This window comes from Hevea brasiliensis, chromosome 13 (assembly GCF_030052815.1).
Source record: "Hevea brasiliensis isolate MT/VB/25A 57/8 chromosome 13, ASM3005281v1, whole genome shotgun sequence".
Classification (NCBI taxonomy): Eukaryota; Viridiplantae; Streptophyta; class Magnoliopsida; order Malpighiales; family Euphorbiaceae; genus Hevea; species Hevea brasiliensis.
In genome coordinates this window covers 17,435,420-17,457,372 of record NC_079505.1, presented here as the reverse complement: position 1 = coordinate 17,457,372, position 21,953 = coordinate 17,435,420, and the positions used below count along the sequence as shown (strand labels likewise).

At 30.9% G+C, this 21,953-nt stretch overlaps 2 protein-coding genes across 2 annotated transcripts; both read right to left on the bottom strand.

Moving 5' to 3' along the window:
• Window positions 1-3,269: 3,269 nt before the first annotated feature.
• Window positions 3,270-4,802, bottom strand: LOC110660046 (uncharacterized). Its single transcript, XM_021818194.2, has 5 exons — window positions 4,437-4,802; window positions 4,087-4,342; window positions 3,850-4,008; window positions 3,605-3,751; window positions 3,270-3,460 (listed from the first exon to the last, which is right to left on the bottom strand). Exons 1-5 carry the CDS (start codon window positions 4,466-4,468, stop codon window positions 3,341-3,343), a joined length of 714 nt encoding a protein of 237 aa, XP_021673886.2. The 5' UTR covers window positions 4,469-4,802; the 3' UTR covers window positions 3,270-3,340.
• A 435-nt stretch (window positions 4,803-5,237) lies between these two features.
• On the bottom strand, window positions 5,238-9,928 carry LOC131171855 (cinnamoyl-CoA reductase 1-like). The gene is made up of 3 exons (XM_058131910.1): window positions 9,402-9,928; window positions 8,823-9,172; window positions 5,238-5,647 (listed from the first exon to the last, which is right to left on the bottom strand). Exons 1-3 carry the CDS (start codon window positions 9,885-9,887, stop codon window positions 5,485-5,487), a joined length of 999 nt encoding a protein of 332 aa, XP_057987893.1. The 5' UTR covers window positions 9,888-9,928; the 3' UTR covers window positions 5,238-5,484.
• Between the last annotated feature and the right edge of the window lie 12,025 nt (window positions 9,929-21,953).

Genomic DNA, 21,953 nt, shown 5'->3' with positions numbered 1-21,953 from the left:
TGACATATATGTCATTATTATTTTTTTTTAATTGTAAAAAATGAGTATTCTTTGGGTGTAACAGTCATAGCCCTTTAGGCTCGAGGCTTAGAATCACCAATTGATGTTTTCGATTTAACCCAATTCCATAGAAAGGGACCTACCATCGAACCTGAGGTGGCACCCAATGAGAAAAACCATTGGACAAGCTACTGCCGCCTCCAATTGCACTCCTAGGCACAGACAATATTTAGTCATTATATTAGCTCGAGAAATTGAATTGCGGAGGGATAAGGCTATTTCACTAATTCAACCATCAGACTACCACGCTCGATGGTAAATGTTATTAATTTATTAATCGAGTGATTTCGAAAATAATAATAATAATAATAATAATAATAATAATAATAATAATAATAACAATAATAATTGAGTTGTTCAATATTTATTTTGTTATATATCCAAAAAATCAATGCATTTTTCTTACAATATAAAAGAAAGTCTTTGCTGCACAAATTCTCAAATACATAAATTTATTATATCTCATAAGAATTAAGACTTTTTAATATTAAGGCTCCATTTGTGTTGTGAAAAACATTTTTTTCATTTTTAGCATTTGGGATATTCAGAGAATGGATCTAAAGAAAATATTTTCTCATAAAAACTAAGTCATTTTTAAGTAAAATAATTTTATCTTTTCAGAATAATAAATCATTTTCTAGACTTTTATAATTTCATTAAAATATAAAAATACTTATATGTACATAACATAAATACTTATTATTAGTTTAATATTACAATTAAATAATAAAAAATATTTTCATAAATTTTTTAAAAATAGTTTTTATAAAAAATATTATATATATATAAATTATTTTTCATAAAAAAAAATAAATGTTTTATATCTCATTCAAATCTCAATAGAAATTAAATTAATAAAAATAAATAAAAAGAATCCTATTGTAAGTGGTACCATGAGGCCATCAGATATAAACAATTGACAAACAATATCATGTGGAAGTTCAATTTCTGCCATTGAAATAATGGTTAAAGAAAAAGATACCCAGTGAGCTGGATTGATAGTGAGTGGCTTCATTTCCAAGATATCATAGGATTTTCCAAAGAAGCAAGTATTGTTTTTGATGTTTATGCCTCTTTTTTCCCCTCTCACAATCACCTCACTTTAACTAACCAAATTAATAATAATAATAATAATAATAATAATAATAATAATAATAATAATAATAATAATAATAATAATTTAGCCTCCAAATTGGATGTCACTTAATTCATGTAATGACAATCAAAGAATCCACTTTTTCTTTTCATTTTTTTGTTTAAATTAATTATTTAATTGTTGAGTACTTATTTTTATGATTAGAATTTAATTCTTAATATTTTATTCCTATAAATTTTATGTTAAAATCTATTTTTACATATGAAATTAAATTTTATCTAGTAGTTTTAATGATTGAGTGCATATAACTTAATATTAAAAAAATAGAAATTCAAACATTGAAAGTGTTTTTTTTTATATATATAATTATAATAAACAAAGTAATTGTAAATTTAAATTTTCAAATTGAATGAATTTCTTTAATCAATTTTCTTTCAAATTTGCATAAATATCACTTGTTATATTTTTATAATTTCAACCTTTATATTCAAAATTAATAATTGAGATTTCATTAACCAATATGATTCCCAATTGTTCAAATTTAAAGTTGATTTTCAATAAAATCTTGGCCATCTTCTAAAATATTAAGGCTAATTTTTTTCCATCCTACTAAAATTTAGTTTCTTTAGAATAAATCATTTGTAAGAAAAAAAAATTAAAATAATTATCACACAATCAAGTATGAATTTTATTTTTTTTTAATTAAGTATTTTTTTTAAATTAAAAGAATTATTTTTTTTTCAAATATGAGAATTGATAAAAAAAATTGATTAAATTGAATTCTTGCAAAATTATAATTTCCAAATAAGGGATATGTTTTTAATTTTAGAAAAAGGTTTAAGGACATGTTTGATAAATGGATTCTCTATAAAAATCTTATTAAATTTCTTTATAAATACATATCATATTTGGTATGAGTAACAATTCATTTGAAATTACATATAATTAAATATATAAATTTAAAAGTGAATGCAAAATTAATAAGACTACAAATTTGATTCTATTAAAAACAATAAATTTTATTAATAAAATTAATTTATAAATAAAATAAATTTAAAACATAATATAAATCTCAACATCTTATTTAATTAACCTTATAATGTAAGATAATTTTATATTTATTCACACTTTAAATTTATATTTTTAATGGACTTTTGTGTGTTAGGCTCATTCTACTCATTTACAATAAATTTAAAGTTTTAAAAGAGTAAGTTGTTTAAAAATAAATAAATAAATAAAATAGACTCTTGAGCCACTAGAATGTCCCTTTCCAACTGCCTTGTAAATGCAGGCAAGTTGTTGCTTTTAGGTATTGATTAAGAAAAAAATAGTGTGAATTCACTAGTTCAACTACCAGTCACCTAATCTTTGAACTTAGTTGCTACTTGCTACTTACAATCAATGTGACCATTTGATTAATTAGTTGAAAGGCTTGAAAATCTAAGGGTAAATTACAATGATGTTCCTGAAGTTTAATTAAACTCACAAAATTAATTTTTGATGTAATTTTAGTAATGATTTGATCTTTAAATTTATTTTTGTTAACAATTTGATCCTCATAGCAAAAATCTGGTCATAGCGGCCAATTTGTTAATAAATTGTTAGCAGAAATAAAATTTAAGGACTAAATCATTACGAAACTTACACTATATATTAATTTATGAGTTTTGTTAAATCTTCGAAACTAAAAATTAATGTTGAAGGAGAAAATAATAATAATAAACTTAAAAAAATAAAATAAAAGGAAAAAATGAAATTGAATTGATTTCAAAAGTTTACCCACAATTTGAAATGAAAGAATAGGAAGAATGCAAAGTAATGGTCCTAAATGAGCACACTTTCTTTTGTTTTTTGGTGATTGCCAGCTTGTGTTTTGATGATGATTGTTGAAGTCATAGGACCACATCCCACCAAAACAGATCTCATTAGCTTGGTGTTGCAGAGCTTCACACCTCATTAAAATGTCCAAATTTCTTCTTTTCATGAGTACAGATATCATATCCAAATTAAATATAATACCCATTAGAGGTCATGATTTTACCTACTGAGATATATATATATATATATATATATATATATATAGAGAGAGAGAGAGAGAGAGAGAGAGAGAGAGTAGATGAAATTGTAATTGATATTTCATTGTGATTATATATAAAATATTACTCTCTTTGTACAAAGTAGACATCATGTATCCCCACCAGTTGGACAATTTTGTGCTATCTTCCTCAGGTTCTCAATGATCATTACAAGCTTTGTGTTGAGCCTATTCACAAAGCACTTGGGCAGCCATCCAGCAGGATCTAGCTGTAAATCAACAAAGAAAAAAAATATAATATTATTTGGTTAAAAGATTTTTCTGTTTCTGGAAAAACAGGTTTAACCCTCAATCTCAAATAGACTTAAATGAACTGTAATGCAATGGGGACTGCACATAGGTTGTTCAATTACCTGAACAACATAAGTCACCATACAGGAGTCATCTTCAAGCTTCTCCACAACCCATCCTGACTGAAGCAATAGTCCTCTGATTGCATTATTTTGCTTAGGGTGCAATCCTGCAGCTATCTCCTTCGGCAGCGAAGCTACTGCTACTACCTACAGTTTGTTCAAAGAAACAAAACAACCAAGTTCAAATATTGAAGGAAGCATTCTTTTCATTGCATAGTTCTCTCTATTTTCTTTGTCATACTCACCAAGGTTCCATCTTCCATTGTTTCGCGTCGCTCATATACTATGAATTCTCTGTTTCTGAATAGAGGTTTAGAGTTCTCTCCGAACCTGAGGCGAATTATGCACAAATTTTCTTCAAGATCTTTTATGTATCTTGCTTCCACCAGGTCAGGATCCCATTGCTGATCTAACCAAAATTGCAATTAAAATTTTATCAACAATCTCAAACACATGTGGAAAGGCCTTAAAAAATTGATTACCCTTGCAGCATCAATGGCATTTGCAACAGTGATGAATTGTTGTGGAGAGACTGATCTTAGCAGCCACCTGCTACGAAAGGTGTGGAATGAACCAGACCTGCGTTTTGATATCTCAACCCCATTGTCTAGAGTTACAACCTTCCATCCATCATTGCCATTTCCAAACCTGTTGGAGTCAGAAGCTGATAGCAAATCCTGTATGCAGCTTTCGCTCGCAAAGTACACGTACCTTCTTAGAGAGTCCTCACTAATGGACCTGCGAAAAAAATCCAAATAAAAAGTAGAATCTGAGGAAGCTATAATCAATGTAACAGTGTCAAGATTAGATAAGAAAGATATTTAGTACTTACCAGGACCTGCTGCTACCTGTTGGACTGTTCATTGCAAGTTTCAAGAACAGTTACTGGGAAGCGTTCCTCTCACTTCAAGAAAATCAAAGATATTGTAAAGAGTATATATGGTAGAGAAAGGTAGAGTTGGAGGTTAAGGATTCTTAGAGAAAGAGGCAGAGAAGTGTAAAATAATGCGAAGTGGGCCGAGGTCATTGATGCACATGCAATGCCAGAGGAAGCTCCATGATTAGAAATGCACGTCTCTCTCTTACAGAGAGATAAAAGATGGATTCTTTTCTTGCAAAAAAGCAGTAAGAACCAAGGGTAGGGAAGATGATGCACATGGAGTGTTGGTGGGCTTTTAAAAATACAGCAGACAGAAGAGGGAAAAGGACTTAAAATCAAAACCAGACTAATAAGACTAATAGAGTTTTTAAATCTCTATATTATCCAAAACCTTTTGCTTGGTTATGGGTGACATTGACCCTACCAAAAACAATCTCATGACTTCCTCCAGCACATGCCATGGCCAAATTTAAATCCCGAGCCAAACAACAGAAGGACAAATCCGGACCCAAATTGTAAGTCCCTTGCATAGTATGGTTATCGTACTATCTCATCAAATCCATTTACATTCCAAGAACTTGCAAAATGTTAGTATCTGTTATTTTGAGATGATTATACACATAAATAATATTCTGTTCTGCTAACGGAACACAAGATTTTGGACCCATTCCACTCATCATCACATGCTTGGAAAGTAATGCTATGGTAAAATACACAAAAGTGAGTCTTGGTTTTTTAGCAGTGGTCCAAGAATAAAAGAATATGAGCATCTTTTAGTAGTATTAATATAAGAAAGTTGACACAGCCATATGATCAAATGGAAACACGGATTATTTCCTGTTACATACAATAACAATTGAAAGTTACTTTCGGAAAATAAAAAGAGAAAAGGGATAATCAAAGGGGAGTTTGTTGAATTATTAAAGAAAAGCATTCTCATTTCTATCATTACTAGTAACAACTAAGGAAATAGTGAAAAAAATTTCAGCTCCAAAATAAACTATGATGTTGACATTTTGTGCTTTAGGAATCCTTTAGCCTTTAGACTTTCCACCGTGTCCTGGATGGCATCTTCAACTGGAGTGAAAACTAGCCCCATCTCAATTAATCTCTTGGCAGCATCTTTGCAAGTTGTCAGGCCCGGTTGAGTTTCCCCAACAAACCTGTATGTGATTTAGAGTCAAGAACATGCACTTACAAAACCAAACAAAAATCTTAATAGACAAAAAGAAAGGCCACATTCTTCGAATTTGATAATATCAATAAAAGAAATAATAATAGAACTTGGTGGTGCTTGCATGGTCAAGAAATAATAATGAGATAAACCTATATTTTCTGTTAATGAATAAATTCTCCCCCTTGGTTTTATTAAACAAGACCTACAGGTTGTACTGTTTCCTATTTACATGCATTATCAGATAACCTTTCTCACAGTTAGGCCTGCCCAACTAGCCGAACCAGACCAGAATCAGCAGTTGCGGTAACAAGGCTCAGGGAAACCAGAACAAAAGGGCCCTGTGGTTCCGATTCAGTTCCGGTTAGATAAAATCCAACGGTTGAAAATTTTTTCATATTTTTTTTTTAAATCTAGTTTTGACTTAGACCTAAACCAGCCAATTTCGGTCCGGTCAAAGATGATTTTGATCAATCCGGTTTTGACAAGTTCCAATTTCAATTCTGAATTGAACCAGTCCAGTTCCATTTCTTAACCATCCCTTGGCCAAGTCCAATCACAGTTGTCTAGGGAAAGAAAAAAGGATCTATCATTCATAGAAAATCTAGTGCTATGTTTACTGTTAAAGCACTTTTCATGGAACCAATCATGGCCTCCCTTGAAAGAAAGAATGAAATTGAATAAGCAACGTAATGATAAACAAGATAATTATAAGAGATAATTGGATGTTTGATAAAATTTGATGCCTACCCTTTTGACACAGATATGCCAATCATTAATTTCTTTTCAGTAATGGGGAGGAAGACAAGGAAGTTAAACTGTTTGAAGTCTAACCTCATGCATTACAGAACAAGCATCTAACCATTGGATTCTTGAGCTAATGGCAGGTATGCCATTCAACTTTAATCATTCAAAGCGAGTAGAAAAACACATATTAGCAAGTTTTTATATGTGATTAATTCATTTTCTCTAGGCTAAATGGTGAAAAACACACATTTAGATCCATTAGCACCAAGCTCCAAACTCCAAAAGTATAATGTCACCAAGTTGATAAATTATTTCATAAGAAGAAAGCATAATTAAATTTCGTCAAGATTAGTGAATTTCAATTTGTATCATAAAATCACAATTTTGGTATTGTTTCAATAGGGCTGTTAATGCTAAACTTTTGAATGGATTTCAGTAAACTTTTCTGTGTTGATTAAAAATAGCATATTTTTAATTGTACAATTATATTGGAAAAAATTTACTTGATTATCATATTTAAAATTCAGATTACATCATAAAGAAAGCAACATAGACCTTATTGAAACAAAACTAAAGTTCAACGATTTTGCTGATAAAAATTGAAGTTCAATGATAATAGCAAAATAAGTGATAATTCAGAAATTATGATTGGAACTAACCCCCAAAAAAAAAAAGGATCTATAAAACATTCATTCTCCACCAATCAATGAATAAATAATTTTTCTTAACTTCCTTTACTATTTTTGACATAAATCATTAAAAGTGAACACTAGTAAACAGAACTATGGATTATCACAGAGTTATTTTCTGTTCCTTTTTCTTTTTCTTTTAGTTTCAAAGTTATTAATATGCATACAATATGACTTGTGAAAATCTTCATCATAGACAGGAAGCTTCAAAGAGAATACGAACCATAAAGCAAGCTCCAATAGGACCATTTGGAAAGCATCTGATACAGCGCAAACTAAAAGCAACAACAGTGCTTAACGATGCATCAGAAGTCTTTATTGCACAATTACTAACAAGAACTAACTTAGTGGAGCTTCAAGGGATGAGACCAGGTTAAAAGAGAGGTGGCACTAGACAAAAGTGGACACATTTAAGCAACAAAGAGGAGAAGGGACTTGTCCAATCTTCAGAAAGAAGTGGACCCTACAAGGCTGGGGAGAGAAAAGGTATATGATCACCACCAAAAGACTGAAACTGAAACGGGAGGAGCTCTCATATTTGCACAACAAAATCACCATAAGTAGACAATCACAAAGAAGACAAGGCCACGTGACAACATAGACCTTAGAAAGATTTCATTATTGAAGAGATAAAGCTCACCCCATGGCCACCTCCGTATCACATGTAGTGCGATTATTAGAGTCATCTAGGCTCATTATATCGCAGAGTGGATTGCAGTCCTGCTACAAGAACTTCCACTAGTGAAGCACTGTTGTGTTTCTTTCTAATTCTATTCATTTTTTTATTATTATAGCAAGGTAGTATTACGTGACAATTTTTACATATTGTGCTAACTCCACCTCTCTAGTCTGAACTAGGGGAGATCATCCAAGAATAGAAGTTTCGCAAAAGAATAATTTAGCCATGGGATTCAAACTTTGATAAAAAAAAAGGTAGCACCCACTTGTTAACCATGCTAACTGAACTAAACCTCAGCATTTTTAAAGATACTTCCCAAAGGAAGCCATCAATCTTCTACTAGATGGACCTGGATGAGCAGGTCCAGCAACCAACGTGCAAAACATAGAAATATGTTTCAAAATGAAACCTTATATATAGATATATTACCACATTTTTGGGGAAAAGCCCCTTACCCCTTCAATATACAAGTCAATTTCTCCACTTTGCCATTTAAAATTGTTGAACTTTTTCTTTAAAATTTTAAATGCACATAAGACTAAAACCACGAACATGACAAGAATAAAAGCACCAAAACTAGATGTTCTACAATGCATCCTCCCTCAGTCATGATTACCACCAACCAATACTAATAATGACACTAACAATTAAAAAACAAATGTAATAAATTATGAATATGGAAGGAATTATGAAATCTTCGTTAAGTTTTCCAAAAGAGATTTTAAAGTGGCTTATTTTGGAGACATAAACTAGCAAATCAGCTTTTGTATTGTGACTCTCAGCTTCTATACTGCCATAGCCCGTTATGGTCCACATTAATCTTTCCGACAAAGACCTGCATTACTTGAGGCATTGAATAGGAATAGTACTTCTTAGATATCCTTGTAAATTTTCTGTGCATGTAAGTGTTTGTGTAGGAATGAGAGCGACATCAGTAACTTTATTTTTTTATTTTTTTATTTTTTGGATTAGTGGAGACAATAATAACTGGACTATTGCTAGACAGCAAAGCCATGATATCTGACAAGATGGTGTACAAAAAAACAAACCTGTGAACAGGAAACTCAGGGAAGAGCTTGGAAACCCTCTCTGCAAAATCACCAAATTGATAAATACCATTTGTGCATAGATATCTACCAGAAGCAGTAGGAGTCTCAAACAGCAAAATTTGTGACTCAGCCACATCTTTGACATGCACAGCTCCCAACCAGTGATATTCCTGAGTGTCTTCTGATCCCTCCAACAATTGCTTCAACACAGCACAGCTAGCATTCAGACTAGGCTGCAACAGTGGGCCTAGACATGTAGCAGGATGGATTGTCACCAGATTCATTCCATGCTTCTTTGCAAAGTCCCACGCTTCTTTCTCTGCCAGTGTCTTTGACACTGGATACCACTTCTGCCAAAGCCAAGTGCCCAACAAGTGAGCATAGAAAGAAACTAATTTTTTTTTTTTTAAATCACATTTGATGCACAACCCATAAACATAAGAACAATGAAATCAGGATTTCATGGAAGTAATCATAATCTTTATGGGTGAATATTGTTCTTCTACCATCACATGAATTGAAAGGCAAATACTGAAACAAATAATGAGCAATAGAAAGAAAAGATAAGCAAGTGCCCACCTGACGAGACTTGCAGTAATCGATGTCAGTCCACGACGACTCATCAAACACTTTACCGGCCGGCCAATTAGGATTAGGAACCAACGCCGAAATAGACGACGTGACCACCACGCGCCTCACACCGAAGTTCTTGGCAGCCTGCAGCACATTAATCGTGCCCTGCACCGCAGGCAATACAAGCTCCTTCTGCGGGTCCTTAGGGTCCTCTAGCGTACAGGGAGAGGCCACGTGGAAAACCCCCCGACAGCCCTCAACGGCCTTGGCAACGGCGTCGTAGTCAAGAACGTCGGCCTCGAAGATACGAAGTTGGACGTTAGAGTAGGCGGCGGAAGGGAGTAGGTGGAAGAGGTGGGAGGCATCGGAGGAGGGGTAGATGGAGGCGTGGATGGTGGTGTAGCCATGGGTTATGAGGGTCCGGACCAGGTACGATCCAATGAAGCCATTGGCTCCAGTGACGCAGACTGGCTCTTTGTTTTGGATCGACATGGTAGTTACAGCTAGGAATGAGCTCTGATGTGCCTATGAGGACTAGCGACAGTGAAATAAATTCTTAATAAATTGAAAATAAATAATCTTATCTATGCATATAAAAAAAAAAAAAATCTTATCCATAATTTGAAATTCTAATGACGTTTTTTTTAAGAACTCTAATTCAATTCAAATTAAGAACATTAAATTAAATAAACCTTTTAAAAATAATAATAATAATAATAATAATAAATAAGTTAATAATTAAATTAATATAAAATATTAATTTAATTATTAGCTTAAATATAATAAAATAAAATATGATATAATAATAAAACTTAAAAAAGTATAAATAGTTTAAAGTTTTATTTAAAATTAAAATAATAAATTATTATATGTAAATTATCTCATAATTTTATTTCTTTTAAAGTTTTACCTTTTTTTTTCAAAAAAAAAAAAACAAATTGATTGGCCTTTATTGTAATCTTCTTTATCATTTAAAGGTGACGTTGATTTTTTGTGTGGTGGGTCTATATTAGTTAACGTAAAAGAGAATTATTTATGAAGTTACCTATCAGGCATAATTTCTCCAACGTACTCAACAATTTAAAATTTTCATAATAAATTTTATTTTTTATTATATTCACTTATAAATTTATAAAGTATATCTTGTAGCCTATTATATATATATATATATATATATATATATATATATATATATATATATATATATATATATATTACTCTTACTATAAAAAAATATATTTTTTATTTTTTTAATAATTATAAATATATTTATTACAGATATAAGCGAGTATATTAATTAAATAAAATAATTATTAATTTATGAGTGAATAGAAAATATGTAAATTTTATAATTAAAATATATTTTCTATATTTAAAAAAAAAAAGTTTAGGTAGAGTAACCTCCTGCAATCCGGATCAAAGCATATCACCAACCAACCTTATTAAGAGATTACAATGAAATTTACATATCGCTCTAATTGGTAAGACTCAAACTCTCTTTTTTTTTTTTTTATCAAAGATAACTTGGAGGGTATTTGGTTTGAATTATAAGTTGGTCAAACCTGCTTGTAAGCAGAAAGTAATGAGTAAATTATTATTTAATTAGCTTATAAGTTAAAGAAATTATTAAAAATAAGTTAAAAATTATAAGTAATATATCTTTATTTATGACTTATTAATTTATTTTTTTTAACCAAGTAAAAGATTATGTTATCTTAATAATTTTAAAAATATCAACATAATCCTCATTTTAATAACCACAATACTTAATGGTATATTATTTTTAGTTATTTTGATAAATTAAATTCCTTATAAATATCTTTTAATTAAACACTTAAATTATTTAAAAATTAATTTTAAATAATTTTATCAAACATTAATTTTAAATAATTTTATTAAACATATTAATTATTTATTTATTTTTAAGTTAATTTATAAATTAAAATACACATTTAAATCAAAAAAATAAAACTAAGTAATCAAACTAATTAATATCCACTTAATGTTGATGGTTGTAATTGTGAGTAGGATCTTTGCTTGAAAAAGTAGGAAGCTTTTATGTTATGGTCAAAATGCTCCTCCAGATACTTAATAGCATTATTGTTAGAATTATTATTGAAAACATTATTTTAATATATATAAAAATTAAAAAATAATTTAAAATTAAATTTAATAAATTTTAATAATAAAAATATTAAAATAATAAAATAATTTTATTTAAATAATTTTTTTTAATATTTAATAATTTTTTTATTCAAAAAAATTATTTTAAATTTTCAAACACAATGCCAAACAGACAATTAAACATTTCCATCATCTACCAACTATAGAAATTACATGAGCCTATACATATAGTCTTTCCTGTTGACTTTGAATTTGAGAAAATTAATATATTTTTATACTAAAAATTTACACTGTTGAAATTAATCATAACAAGCCTACATGGAAAAACATTCTTCACTCTACAGTATTAGAAAGAAAATATCTTAATAAGAGTAGGACATTTTGGCCCACAATTCTTATAAAAAAAGTTATTATTATTTTCCATGAAACTAATTAATCTAGCTTAAATTTATAACTATAATAAAAATAAATTTTTTATATTTTATATATTATGAAATAGAGAAATTAATATATTATATGGGCAAAATTAAAAATAATATATTATGAGGGCTAATATTATTTATAAAATTCGAGAAAAATAAAAAGGAAAAAAGAATTTACCTGTATGTTCCAGCCTTGACATAGATACAAAATCACAATTTGTTATTTGATGGAATAGAATCAAATAGCAGATTGAACACTTGTAAATTTGTCATGCCCTGACCCATCAATAAAGATTGATACAGAACGTAATGTTTACTATCTATGCCAATGAAGCAATTTCCCATTGGCAAGTTCTAAGTGAGAGCTGCCTACCAATTCAGCAGTCCGTGAGCTTGAAATCCATTAGATATTAGAAATGAAAAATAAACAATGTGATTAGAAAAGGAAACAGGGAAAGGGAAAGATAACCCCAAGAGAATCACTCGAACGCAAACCAAGTAGCTCAGCAGAAGGAGATTCTAGGAGATGCAAAGTAGGAGCTAGCGATTATGCCATCGAAGCCAATCAAGCAGCACAATTATTTGCTTCCCAGAAGACATGCAACACCTTGACAATCCAGCTCTGAGAAAGGAGATCTTTGATACGCAACACTATTGACCGAAGATGGGCTCCAAATTGCAAGCCAAAATGTCAATCATAGAAGAATTATCACACTCAACTTCCATACAACGAAAACCTCTATCCCATGCAAGAGTAAGTCCCTCGACAACTGCTAGCAATGCAGCTCGAAGCACCTCACAATAACTAGTTTTTTAGCGAAACTAAAATGCCAGCCTCCATGACTACTTCGAGACACCCCCGTAGGAAGCTAAGAAACTTCCTGCACCGCGCCATCAACATTAAGCTTAACAAATGGGAACCACGAAGGGCTCCATGCCACCAATGACATATGGGTAGGCTCAGGGATGAAAATGGGTAGGATAGCCGCGAAAATTACTTTATTTGAATTCGAATCTAATTAATATTTATATTACTTCAACCTATCTCAAATTCGATTAAAATTTATTCTCAACTACTCAAAATTCATTTCAAACTGGATTATTATTACCCGAGTCTATTTAATTTATTTATTTTAATTAATAATTTACGTTATATATTTTAATTAATAATTTATTTTTAAAATTTAACAATTCTATAAAATGTTTAAATTCTATTTATTTAAAATATAATATACATATATATAATATTTAATAAAAAAATATATTTTATATGTAATTATTTATATAAACGGATATTATTCCTCAAATTTGAACTTATCCCAAAATCAATTATATATTATCCAAACTTGTGCTGCTATAATTTGATCGCGTTGGGTACTTACAAACACCCGACCCATTGCTAATTCTAGCTAAGCTTAGTTTTCATTTTTTTATATGATTTTTTCTTTCCATTTTGGAACAAGAAATTATACTTATTTGTACTTCTCATTTTAATTATTTCCCTAAACTTCATGTTATAAACCAAGTCATACTAGAGAAACTTTCCCTGTACTTGGGATAAAAATCAGCCAAAAAAGAGTATTCCTATTCTGGTTTTCAAAAACTATCAACTTAGCCAAACAAAAGAGAGAAAAATTCAAATCAAACCAGATAATAGCAATTTGAAATTTAGCTTCTTTGTTAACCATTTCCACACAATTATAATTTGAAATTTAACCCTCTAATTCTATCTTATGTTACTATAATAATTTGCAACCAACAAAAATTAAAAGCTCAATATATCTTTCGGCCTTTACCTTTATCTGAAAAGTTATTTAACACCTTATCTTGACCTTATTAATATTTGACACCTAAACTTTATAAAGTACAATATTTAACTCTACGTGCATATGTGACTTACACTTTGACATGACATTTCATTACACTTTTTTTATAAAGTTTAGAGGTTTAATGATTATACTTTTATAAAATTCAGGTGTCATCTCAAAAATTAATACTTTTGTAAAGTTCAAGTGTCAATTATTAACCAAGCAAAGCTCAAAGTGACAAATGACTTTTTAGGTAAAAAGCAAGAGCCAAAAAATATATTAAGCCAAAATTAAAAACCAACTACATATAGTCTACCTCGTTGCTTATAATTGTTAAAACATAATTCTAAGATACAAAATACAAAAAAAAAAAGGAAAAAATCTTGGAGGAGACAAAAGTAGGAGATTAGGGTTTCTAACCTTAGAAATAATGCAATTTCCATTGCTATCAAATTCCTTCCTCAGCATTGGCTTGTGTTCTTCATGTGCCATTCATTGGTCCCCTCTCAACCTCCATTTAAGGTATCAGCCTCTTTATCTTCCATGTCACCTTCCTTTATTCCAAATCCTAGTGGAATTTGGAGAGAGGCATTTTCCTAATTAGATTGGGAGGATAAAAGGTTATTTTCTATATTAAGTAGAACTCTTATTACAATGTTATTTTTAAATTGAATTGAATTCCTAATTATATTAGAATTGATGAGACTAACACTATATATAAGAATGTTGTGAAGAGATTATTTGGCAAAAAGAGCTTTTGCCCATTGAAGAAAGTGACTTTTTAAGCATGGAGAGGGACTTTTGTACATGGAAGAAAAAGCTTTGACCCAAGGTGGAAAAGGGCATAGAATTCAAAATAAATGAATTCTTGTCTATTGATAAAGGGCTGTTACCCATATAGTTAAAGACATCATTTGTAGTGTAAAATGTAGTTTAAATAGTGCATATATTGGTTATGTCTAAAGGAGAATGAGGGAAACTAAGTAATGTATTTACTATAAGCAGTTGTTATGAGTATTTTCTTAGGTTTAATTAGGTTGATATATAATATAACTTTGAGCTTACAAATGATGATTTTATTTGAAAATAGTGAATGGTGGTATACCTGTGGACGTATTCCTATGTTGAAAGGGTGAACACCACATAAATATTAGTGTTTTTTACGTTTATTTTGTTTCCTTTGCTATGCACAACAATTGGTATGGAAAATCTTGGCGAGTTTAGTTAAAGTTGGAGCTGATTTGACAAGTCCATGTTGACATTAACAACTTAGAAGATGCAAGCTAAAGTGGTTGAAAGTTGAAATTAAGATAGAGCTCTTGATGCAAAATCAAAAAGTTTGATGACACGAAGTTACACCCAGAATAAATACTGTAGAGATTGAAGATTTGAAGGGTGGTTCAAGTCTAAGCATAGAGATTTGATGATTGAAGATGCTTAAGCATTCCAGGTATGTAATGATAATGGATTTTGAGTCAACATGGATTGTAACTCAAAATTCTAATGGGATTTGGAGAGAGACTTTTTCGTAATTAGAATGGAAAGATGGAGTATTATTTCCTATATTAGGTGGAAGTCCTATTATAGTGTTATTCCTAAATTGAGATGAATTCCTAATTAGATTAGGGTTAGGGGGCTAACATTATAAATAGGAGTATTACAAAGAGCTTATTTGGCTTTTCACCAATTGCAGAAAGGAGCTTTTGCCAATTGCAAAGAGGGGCTTTTGATGCATTAAGTAGACTGGCTTTTTGAGCATGGAGAGGGGCTTTTACCCATGGAAGGAGAGACTTTGATCCGAGGTGAAAAAAGAATATATAATTCAAAAGGAAAGAATTTTTATTCATTGATGAGGGAGCTATAGCTCATATAGTCAGAGACACCTTTGTGTTGTATAATATAGTTAAAGTAGTAAATATATTGTGTTATATCTAAAAGAGAATTAGAGAATTAACTAATATATTTACTATGAGCTGTTTATTGTTTATTGTGAGGATTCTCTTAGGTGTAAATGGTTTGATGGGTAGGATAGCTTTGACCTTGTAAATTATGATTTTATTTAAATATAATGGAAGATAGCATGCTCGTAGACATAACTCTATGTTGAAAGGGTGAACCATGTAAATATTGTTATTTTATTTGTTTGCCTTATTTCTTTTATAGTTTTACACTTTCGCAAAGTGCAATAATTACATTTTATAGGGAAATTACAAAAAAAAAAGACCTTTATGATTCTAGTCATTTTTAATTTAGGATCTGAGGCTTACTTTGTGGCAAAGAGGTACCTTATGGTAACACTCTATTAGCAATTCACGATTTTTGGCCAAACGCCGTTAGACCTTGCTGATGTGACTTAAAAAATAATTTATGACATCTATAATTGATCAAGGAGCTTCCTTACACATATATGAGATACATATATGTCCTTATTAAAATAGTTAAGTTTTTGCATCAACTTACAACCTTCTCGTTCACCTATGCAACTTATCAAGCAAAATTTAGAAACATTCTGTTCTACCTTAATTTTCTCATAGAAAAACAGAGGAGTCCATTGGTTGAAGCCATCACTCATGCATCAAAATGGTCTTCTTATCACAACCTGATTCCATGGGCTAGACCGACACTAGGACCAGGGTTAGCATAATGCCCCCAAGGCCCGTAGTAAGACTCACTATTCCCAAACCCATAACTAGAGCCAAAATTAAGGCCCAACATGAAAATAAAATAAAATATTATATTTTTTATTTGGGCCAACCTAACCTGATAACCATCAAAAACTAAAGCTAGGGGAGCCCAGCTCAACCCTCAGATACCATCATATACAAACTATTTAATATCATAAAATTTTTTTATTAATTAATACCATAAATACATAACCTAATGTCATAATGGAGTTCTAGTTATTAAAAAAAAAAAAATAAATAGATACAATAAACTATTAAACTAAGAAGTGCAACCTGCGGAGGAAAAATGTAGGTTAGATTCGAAGAAATAAACTCACTCCTTCTACAACCTAGGGAAAAATATTTGAATAGGAATGAGTATTCGACTTAGAGAATTTAGATATTGATTATAGATACAATTTTTATAACTATCTAAGACTAGTGCAATCCTATCGTGAAATGCACATCTAACACATAAAATAAATGATTCACCAAATATTTACACGAGAAGTTAATTTTGGAGCTACTCACACACTCAGTGTATCACATCAATCTATACATATGTGAGCTTATCCCCTATACAACTCTCTTAATCCAATACTTGCCGCCAAGGTCAACTCAAGCTAGACTTTTGCTTAATAATCCAAGTGCAAGGGTCAGCAAGATCAACTCAATGCTGTACTCACGTAGACTTATCCATATATATAAGGATTGAATTCCAGCGAGTCAAGTTCCAGCCGCAACTACCCATCCTACCACATCCATTTCCACACCACACTCACACCAACACACACACACACAACTCTAAATTATCCTCAAATAAATAATAATAATTAAATATGCAACAACCATAATACTCCTAATATATTAACTATTTATATGCATAATTAAATATTTATAAAATGCATGAGCATGCTAGATATATAATTAATATTGAAATTAAAAAAATAGTTAATATCCAACTCACAGATTGGTCGACCCGATTGCAGCTAGTCTGACTAGTAAGAGAAGAAAGGCTAGCCGGCATCAATTACCTAAACAGACACATTGACCCCTATCAAATTTATTGACAGAAATAATTAATTAATAGAAATAATTAATTAATCTAATCAAAGAAGCAAAAAAAATTCTTAAGATCTTGCTGAAATTTTGGCAACTTGGGTCCAATTCTCTAAACTCCAACTTGGGTCCTAAACTTTAATTTGGGTCCCTAACTCCTTTACAGTATAAATATTTATTTTCAATACTTCAAAAATTATGAAAATATTTCTGGAGGTCCTTTACATCATTCTTATATTAATTAAAATTATTTTACTAAGCCAAAAAAATTTTATAGATTATCAACTAGCTTAGCAAAAGTGAAAATTTGCACAACTTAAGTTCAGGACTACCTTTGCAAATTCTGCTATCTGGAATGCGTCCGGAACATTTGAAAATGTTGGGATCAATAGTAAAATTGACTATATTCCGAGATGGGCTATTGGGCAGCCAGATCAGGTTAAAAACTCAATTTCGGGCACCGGGGAGTTAACATCGATCCGATTGCATCTAAAAGAAGCCCATAAATTATTAATAATTATCATATAATTATATTTAATTTACAGGCATCAAAAAAGGTCAAAAATCTCACCAATCAATTTAGACTGTTTGATGATCGCCTTTTTCAAATGATGTCCGATCGGAGCGAGGTTGGTCCCATCTTGAAGGTTTCATCGCTCTGAGTCTATCGGTGGTCTCAGATCATCAATCCAACGGTCGGATCATCCTAGATCTAATCGAAAAGCTTAAAAAACTCAAAACTTCTCTCCTTTATAACTTTTTCCTTCTACTACCATTTGCTGCAAAATTAGTATTAAAAAAAAAAGCTCTCGAAATAAGCTTTCCAACTCCACCAGAATCGTCCTGATTGGATGTCGGATGAAGTCAAAATCGCGCCTAGAATTTTTTGTTCCTGTGCGTGCATTGAAGGAGGAAATTCCTCCATTCACGCTGCTGCTGGCATTGCTTTGAGCTGCTAGTGGCTCGTTGGAATTGTGGGGTGGTGGGGCTCCCCTACCGGCCACTGTTGGTGGCTGATGTCTCATTGTGCACTACAAAAAGGGGAAGAGGGTGTCTAGAGGGAGAGGGAAGAATGTGGGAGGAAGAAGGAGAGAGAGAGAGAGAGAGAGAGAGAGAAATAAGTTGGAAATTTTTTTTTTCCTTTCCTGCACACACACACACTACCCAAGAGTCCTCACTTGTCGCTATCACTACTTTTTCATTTCATTTATTTATCTTATATATATATATATATATATATATATATATATATATATATATATATATATATATATATATTAACATACTAATAAATTTAAAAATATCTCAATTAAATTTATCAAGAAAATATATTTTCAATAATAATAATAATAATACAAATAACAAATAAAAAAATAATAATAGTAATAATAATACATATAAAAATAATATTCATTTAAAAAAATACCATTGTGAAAATATTAATTTAAAATGATGAATAAAGTATCAATAAATTATTAGCTTAATAAAAAAATATTTATTAAAAAAATTAGGTTGTTACATTATTCCCCCCTTAAGAAAATTCGTCCCCAAATTTTAAACAAACAGGGGATATTGAAAAGAAAGTGATTGGAATAAGCCCGAGCGTTTGTTCCTTGAACTTTGCATAGATGATTGAAAGCACTTTTACTTGTATCTGCCCCTGCTGTAGCATGCTAGATACCATCCTCCGCCTAAAACTAAGCCATCATATCTTGCTACTTGTTGATCTTTTCCTAACATCAAAGGTACCACTATGCTTCTACTGCACTCTAATGAGATATATTGACATTAGCCTTTGTTCTCTTCTATTTCCAATCTCTATGATGTAAAGATGTGACCCATGCTATAACACCCCCTTATCCGATCTACAGTGTAGCCGAGCAAAGGAATGTCGTATTCTGTGACGAAGCACCTAATCCTATCTTATTCCATTTATGATCAATTTATTTCATCATAATTTAATTAAGAAAATTTTTAAATGGAAACTGCAAGATTTTCTCCATATTATTAACATTTGACCTACTAAAGATTTGACCTACTAACAATATTCATATCATAAAGTCTCATATTTGCAATAATTTCAACATCACAATTCATATTCTCAATTCTCATCCATTTCTATACATAAATTTCTTTCTCCACATTCATTTACAAAATATACATATTTATTATACATCTTAAAATTTAAATTACAAATTTTGTATTTAATTACAATGCATCATGAGCATGGACTACTATGGCCCATATGGTATCTACCAGAATTATGTGATGAGGTGACAATAATTTCTATTGCAGATCTACGCCAAAATCCCTATCCAACATCTATTGGGTCTTATCGCTTGGACCTGCACAAGGGGAAATCGTCGCGCTAAGTATATCTGCTTAGTGGTGCACTAACATAATGAAAATACCATATACAAAACAAAAATAATTTCATGCTTGTATGAAGTAAGAAAATGCTCATTTAAATATTCATAAATCATTTTAAGAAGAATGTAGAGTCTATAACATTAAATCTTTGTAGTCATTTTATAATATTTTATTTGAAATTGTTGTCTTTATGATCACAACAGGAAGCTTTACTCCAGTACTCATAGTAACCTATGATAGATGGCATATAGATTGTATAGTGGGACTCATGACACTGACCACTCGGTGGCTCTGGTTGGTTTAGTACAGGCTTTCATTCTTGGTACTGACCACTCGGTGGCTCTGACCAATATAACACTGATTTTCATTCTCGGTACTGATGACTCAGTGGCTCTGATCGGTATAACACTGATTTTCATTTTAGGTACTGATCACTCAGTGGCTCTGACCGTTAACATGCCCACTTAGCTAATCCTATACCCATTGTCTAGGTTCACTTGGCTTATCTTTCATAATTTCTAGATTTGGTACCTCAATTTTCTTAATAGATTTGGCTAAGTTACAGTAGGAATTAGGCCATACTTTCTTCATAAGAATTGTAGATCTATGTCTTATGTTCATTTTGGCTTTGGAATCATTCAATTTTCAATTGTGTAGCTTGAGTTATGGCCATTTTACCAAAACTATTCAGGTGACCAAATCTCAAGTTTTCAGGTCACTTTCAGAATCTAGGCAGATTTCTGGACTTACTTTTTCAAGAAAATTTAGATAGGTTATAGTCATAATTTAGCATCATGGTCTCCATATGAATTGTTCTCTTGTGTTTCAGAATTACACAGGTTCAATATTTGCTCAATTTGGAGTTTTGTAGGGTAAGTTATGCTCAATTTAGTGTGTACTGTTCATTTGGTCATTTTTCAAGGTTTTAGAGTTTCCATTTTCGGATTCCAACTAACATTTAGGTATCTTTCGATTAGTTTTAGGTTAAGGATTCTTCATGAAAGTTGTTCCTTTATATCGTAGCTTTCCAACGAGGCAAAATTTACCTCATTTGGAATTATATACAATGAGTTATGTCCAGGTAAATAAGACAGGTTCAAATGCATTACTATACAATCACAGGACAGGTTTTGAGCAGTTTTTGGGGCCCAGATTTGGACAAGTTGCACTTTGAATTTGTCATTTTGATCTTCAAAAAAATTATTCCTTCATGTCTAAACTTTTCAACAAATCAAGAATTACCTAATTTGGAGTTTCCTAGAGTGAATTATACTTATTCTAATCTGGACTGTCCACGGTGCCCTGTACTTAGGTTTCAAGTGTTGTAACTCAACTTCTAGCAATTAATTCAAGTATCTACACATAAAATTAGGGCAATTTGTCTTCATGAAAGTTTTAGCATATTGTCTTATCTTTAACTTGCCATTAGTTTCACATCAATTGGAGTTATTTGGCTCAAGTTATGAGCATTTATCTCTACTAGACTCAAGCTGTCCAGATTTCACACTTAATGCACAAAATCAATTCATTTAATTTCTTCAACAAATCATTAATATTTCTCAATCAATACACATCAAATAATAATAAAACAACCTTAATAGTATTAATTAGGCTTGATACTAAGAAAACCGTAATTGTATAAAGCCCTAACTAACTTAGTAATAACTTCAAAATCATGAAATTTTTAGCACAACCTTGATTTCAAAGCTTAATCCACCTCACTCAACTTTCAATCCACCAACAACTTGATTCTCCTTCTTGGTCTCCCCAAACCAAAATTCCTTCTTCCCAAATCTTCTAAATTTCTTTGACTTTTTGCTTGCTCTCTTCAAATTAGGGCTTGATACAACGTTTTCTAACAATTTCCTAGGAAAATTATGGATAAATTCATGGATTTGGAAGCTTGAAATGAAGCTTTCATGGAGAAATGAAGAGAAGGAGTGGACGACAAGGATGGATGGGAAGAAGATGATATTTGTCTCTTATAATTGATATTTATATTATTTAATCCCCTAATGGCAAACTTGTAAATATAGGAAAATGGCAAACTTGTAATTATATTGAAATCCCTAATCATTAGATTTTGACTTTTCATTTAATTATGTTTAATTT